Below are 6,197 nucleotides of genomic sequence, written 5' to 3' on the forward strand. Positions count from 1 at the left end.
ATAGTGTTATATGTTTTAATATAGTTTTTTTGATACTTATGATTTATTTTTTTTAGGGGGGGGGGGGGGTTGAATGCTTCTGGCCCATAAAGGGGTGGCATAAAATAGCCTCGCATAATTAATAAATAATTATATATATAGAAAACGTCAATCAACAATATGGTAAAAAAAATAATATTATTAAAAAGAAAACAGAATTTTTTTTTCGATATATTTTTTTTCGATGAATACATGATCATTTTTTTTTAATGTTACAATATCTTATCCATTTTTTTTGTTGTAATTAATATTTCATTTTATAGAGTTAAATATTAATAAAACTATTTGAAAAATTGGGTTACATTTTATATAAGATAAGAAAGATATTTTATAAGTGAGGTTTAAGAAATTATAAGTTGACATTAAGTTTATGTATGTCAAAGATATAGTTTTGACGGAGGATAAAACCAGAGCTACCTTTAGTAGCGCGTATCGCTACTCTTATTTCACAAAAAAGTAGAACGCTATCGCTACCGCTATTTTTTCAAAAATGTAGCGTGTTATTAGCTACTTTTTACGCTATATTAGAAAAAAATTTTAAATATTTTTTACTATCTCCTTTTCCACGAATAAAAAATATGACTAAAATTTCAAATATATATAATTTATTTTTTATTGCATCTCAATGATAAATAGTATTAGTTAGAATAAAAATCATGAAGAGGATAAGTGGAATAAATGGCCATGTTGGTGACTGGCCATACCATCCTTTAACTTTTTATCTATTGAATCAATTCCTTTCAAAATTGATTAAAAATGTGAAAGGATTTAAATAATTATTTTTTAGCAAGTTTTGATAAAATTACTAGTTAATTTTAAGCACGATTCAGAAAATAATTTATAAAATAATATCATTAAATAGAGTCTGATAACAAAATAAAAATTTAATATTTATATATTGTAATTTTTAATTTATACTTGAATAATATCGGGCCATAAAATAAACTTTCACATAAACTCATCAAGCTCAAAAACTATTATAGATAAAGTTTTGATTCAAATTTTATTTTAGAGATTAAGAATTGGGCTACACATAGGTATTAAATTTGTTTGATATATTAACTTTAAATATTTTCTCGAATTTAAGCTACTAGTCTTGTTTGAGGGTATAACCTTCTGGCACACCCTATAACGAAATTTGTACCCAGTGTTATTTTTTTATAGAGAAAAATATTTTGCGGAAGAGGAAATTCTATATTGTAATCATTTTCCAGGAAATTATTTCGTCGATATAATCTGTACGAAAATTATTTTAAAAATTAGATTTATAATGCAGATCTTTAGATATAAATTTAAAAATTAAAATATAATAAAAAAATTATGTTTCTACAATTATAAATATATTTTATAATTTTCGTGTATTTATTTTTAAAATTGAAAGTAGAAAAGTAGTGCGCTACTTCGTTACTTTCTAAATTAGTATCTAGCTACCACTATATTTTTAAAGTAGCGCGCTACTTTAGCAACACTACAAATAATGTTGGAGCTTGTTTCTTGTAAAAAATATATCAATTTAATCCACAAATTATTCTCAATCTCAACCTATTGAAGTATACTTTTTTTTGTAGCAAATGAAATGATATTGAATATAAACTAAATATCATTATAAATGTGATTTTTAATTAAAATATATAATATATTTTTAGATCCTTAGCGAAATCAGATGACGAATCTGCAGAACCACTTATAAATTTGTGGCATTCTTTATATTCTGCAGTGCTTTTATTATTGGTATAACATGTTGAACGACTTCAAAAAATTCCCCATTTAATATGCTTAATTTATATTTGTATTCTCCAAGGGTAGCATCATTGTTTTCACTTTAATTCTATAATTATATCTTCGATAACTTGGTTATTTTGTGGGTAATAATGGACGTATGGCAATTTTAATAAAATATGGTAGTTGTTTCGCATATTATTATATGAAAACCAAAGTCATATATCATTTCCCTATCTTAAAATATCTAAACTCGGATTAAATTTTAAAATAATTTTTAATTAATATTAAAATCAACTTATATAATTGAAAGTAGTGATCTGCATCGGGCCTAATTTTTCGAGCCCGGCCCGAAATTTTTTTATAAATATTTGCTCGGCCCCGCCCCAACCCGAAATTTTTTATAAAAAATTTTGCCGGCCCGCCCCGTATTTATTTAAATATAGAAATTAATTTTATAATTACTCAAAATAAACGATATATGTTATATGGCGTCTACTTTCTATAAATAAAATCACACATTTTTATTTTACATAAAAAATTCAATATAAAATTGATAAATTTAGACATATTTTAAGAAATTTCTAAGGCCCGACCCGACCCAGCTCGAATTTTCTTTAAAATATTAGGCCTCGGCCAGGGCCTACTTTTGCAGATCTCTAATTGAAAGTATCTGTATCTTTTTGAATGCAAAATAGATTATCCGCTATTATTTTTATTATTATAACATACAGTTCTAAAAATTACACATTTTATATAACAAATTTGTCCATTTTCTTCCCTAAATTTTTATATAACTCATTTATATTATAAAAATAAAATAAAGTTTGATATATTTTGATTTTCACTATACAATTTTTTTTAAAAAAATAAGATAGTAACTTGTTTTTTGGAAATTTTCCCAACCTGAGAAAAACACAATAAAAAAATTGGAGAAATTATAAGGTAAAATTCGTAAAAATTACCTTACTTTACATGTCTAATAAGGAGCCAGTTTGATATATATATATTTTATTTTATAGACAGTTTACGGATAACCAAAATTACAGATGAATTAAATTATTAATGTAAACACTAACATTTATAAAATAATAAAATTCATATAATTGTTATTACTGAGTAACAAACACTACCTTTTTAAACATTATTTACAAAAGGGATTGCTATGTTTTAACCCACTTGGTTTAAATCGAAGTAATATATATAATATAATTTATTTTTAAATATTGAACATTTTATCCCAAACTTAAACTTTGATGAATGTGAACCGTATGATGATAGAGGATAAAACATTTTTTCAATATAGGAGCACGTCAATAACTAATTTTCATTTATGTTTTGATTTAAATTCTTTTCTGTTATTCAAATTCGAGAAAGTGGATGTAGATGGGGGTAATTGCGATGGCTGATGATAAGAATTATGCTTTATTCCAGCCGCTAATGCAGAACTAGTTGCTAGAGCAGATTTATGTTTATTATTGTTATTGGAAGTGCCACTGGTTATAGAACTGAAAGCACTTGTCATCATTTCAGATAAATCTGGAACGTCATATTTAGCCAATTGATTATTAGTTTGTTGAAATTCCTATAATGTAAAGATTTTAAAAAAACGTATATTTAAATTTCAAAATCACGTTTTTTATAAAAGGTTTTTGAAGTTTTATAGTATTAAAACTTTTTTTAATCTTTCAATCAAATTATTACTATATAATAAGAAGGAAATATAAATATGATAAAAAAAATTAATATCATATATAAAACTTTAGTTTTTAATAATTTTATTAATACATAAAATTGTTTAAAAAATAACCTTTTGAGCATCTATATCCATTGAATTCATTAATTTTGGGATGACCATTATAACTAAAAGTGGCAAAACCATCATCAGAACCTTATATAATATACAATTCATTATTTATTTTCTTTTTGAATTGATATGTAATTAAAAATATATCTAAAATCAAAGGTTTGATTTAGAACATTGCATTGGGCAGCATATTCTTTCATGTAGACTGAAAATTATTATTACCCAATCAACCCAACTATTTTTCCTATAAATCAGAAGTCTGATTCTATCTGTAAAAAATTAAGGAAAAATTTTAGACCAAAGAAAAGGTATTTTTCAAGGAAAGCAAATAAAATTGTGCCAGAGAAAAAATTAAAATTTTTCTTGGAAAAGACCTATAATAAAGTTATTAGAAAAACAAAATAATCTAGAATTCGTTCTAATGAAAATGATTTAATTAAGCTCTGGCTTGAACAATTGTGAGAAAAAATTTTGATTTAATTTTATCTCAAATGTGATGAAAAAATTAAATTTTAGGCCACTCCCCATCAATTTTGTTAAAATTTGATAAGCAAAGTAAGGTTATCATCATTTAATCTACTAATAAAATATTATTGGACCCACTCCAAGCCTAGTTTCCACAAATTCTGAACTTATTTTATTACCTAAAATTAAAATTGATTTAGATCCCCGTATAAAATATTATAAATTATTATTTAAATATGTAAGATTTTAAATTAAATTTTTATAAATTTAAATATCATTTTATAATAAAAATTTAATGTCTAACCATTGGGTTTAACAGAAAATCTGTCATCCTCATTTTTTCCCTCATCTGAAAATATTGAGTCAAAAATAATGATTTAATTTTTAATGGATAAGGTAGGGATGCCACAAGATTAGGCTGTAGATTATTGACCTATATTGATTTTTAAAATAAATTTAAAGATGTGTATTAAACAATATTGTGACTTATTTAGAAAACATTATGTAAACTTATTTTAGTAATTACCAGATGCATCGATACAGATACTTCATACCAGGGGATCATTATATTAATCAGCATTTGTCAGCCAATACTTTCAATTTAATCAGAGCTGTCAATGTTACTCAAAAAAAGTAGCTTACATTTAGCATTACTCATGAAAAATAGAAATGTCATTAAATAATATTATGTAAGCCTCAAGATTTGGCAAACAGAGGTCCAAGCCTTTCTGGCATCTATGAATAAAATCTCCAGGTTTACTTAATATTTCTTTGTCTAAAATCTTAATAAAGTTGTTTTTAAAAATCAACCCAAATCAGGCCATAACATTAACATTAGTCATTATGTTAATGCTATTTTTTTTTAAAGTATTGGAAACTGTTACTAAAAAAAGTAGTCTTATCAAAAGTTAATTTTGAATAGGAACTGGTTATAGGAACATCATTTAAAAGGTAATGAGTTATTGTTATTAGTTATTTTATTGTACAAAATAATTTTGAGATTTAAAAATAAATGAGATTTTTAAAAAGTTGCTGAAAAAAATATTGTACTACAATTACACCAAAAATATAAATAAAAGAAAATATATATTTATTTTTATTAAAATTTCTAACTTTTTTTATGTCTAAAAAAAATTCAAAATTGGCATATAAAGGTGGGCAAAATTTCAAAAAAAATATACCTGCCTAGACAAACAATGTTCAATGCAAAAGTTGTTAAAGATATGTTATATTTATTTAACAGTTATTTTAGATTTTGGAAATCATCATATAAAGATAATATGTGATACATGAATCAAAGACCTGCAGACGTGCCATTTGCATAACTTGAGTAATGTTACTTTTTTTCAGTAGCTAGAACTAAAATTATTTTTAAAAGTAGCTTTATATAAGAGTGTTTAATAAATATTGTATAAGTGCATCACTGGTAATTACCATGAGATATATTTATAAATCAAGTATTTTATTTATATACAATCATAAATTTGTAAAATGAATATATTATTTTTACTCTTCTAGCACGAACTTTCCCATTTTTACTAATATCAACTCTAACTTGTTCAAATGTAATATCTGGATGTATTACTTCAATAACATAAGATCCAGGACTTAAATTATTAATAACAAACAAGCCATCTTCCCTATAAAGCGTGTTCAATTTAATTATAAACTGGAGTAATATAATTATATTACTTGATAAATCCTAAATGATCTTTATCAATATACATTTTAACATATTTCAGCCAATTTTTTGGAGGATTATCTAGCGTCATAACAATTTTTCCTTCAATGGAATATATATCTTCATTTTGATTCTGAATTGCATTGACAGAGAAAATAAAAAATATATAATATAAAAATAAATTTATCATGAACATATTTTGAATGCCCAAATGGCAAATATATCACATTATAAATTAGATGTATCTGATTATGTATGAGCTAAACCCTGGACGATATTAAAACAGCCTAATTATTAATTAACACTATATTCTGCAGTTAGAATTGTCAAAGTACGTTAGTAGTGCGCGAAAATTTTGAAGGTAAAAAGGTATCGTTGCTATTTTTAAACTTTGTAGTGGTAGTTAGATCATTATTTTTTTTAGATTCCTTATTCATTAGACCAATTATTAAGACATGTCTCAACCCAAATGTCAAAGTCAAATAA

At 24.3% G+C, this 6,197-nt stretch overlaps 1 protein-coding gene across 1 annotated transcript; it reads right to left on the reverse strand.

Moving 5' to 3' along the window:
• Positions 1–2,860: 2,860 nt before the first annotated feature.
• Positions 2,861–5,917, reverse strand: LOC135924610 (endoplasmic reticulum membrane protein complex subunit 7-like). The gene is made up of 5 exons (XM_065459701.1): positions 5,723–5,917; positions 5,541–5,670; positions 4,335–4,463; positions 3,569–3,649; positions 2,861–3,343 (listed from the first exon to the last, which is right to left on the reverse strand). The coding sequence occupies exons 1-5, from the start codon at positions 5,905–5,907 to the stop codon at positions 3,086–3,088; spliced, it is 783 nt and encodes a 260-aa protein (XP_065315773.1). The 5' UTR covers positions 5,908–5,917; the 3' UTR covers positions 2,861–3,085.
• Positions 5,918–6,197: the final 280 nt, after the last annotated feature.

The sequence above is a fragment of the Gordionus sp. m RMFG-2023 genome, chromosome 2 (genome assembly GCF_954871325.1).
Source record: "Gordionus sp. m RMFG-2023 chromosome 2, tfGorSpeb1-WG-v2, whole genome shotgun sequence".
NCBI lineage: Eukaryota > Metazoa > Nematomorpha > Gordioida > Chordodea > Parachordodidae > Gordionus > Gordionus sp. m RMFG-2023.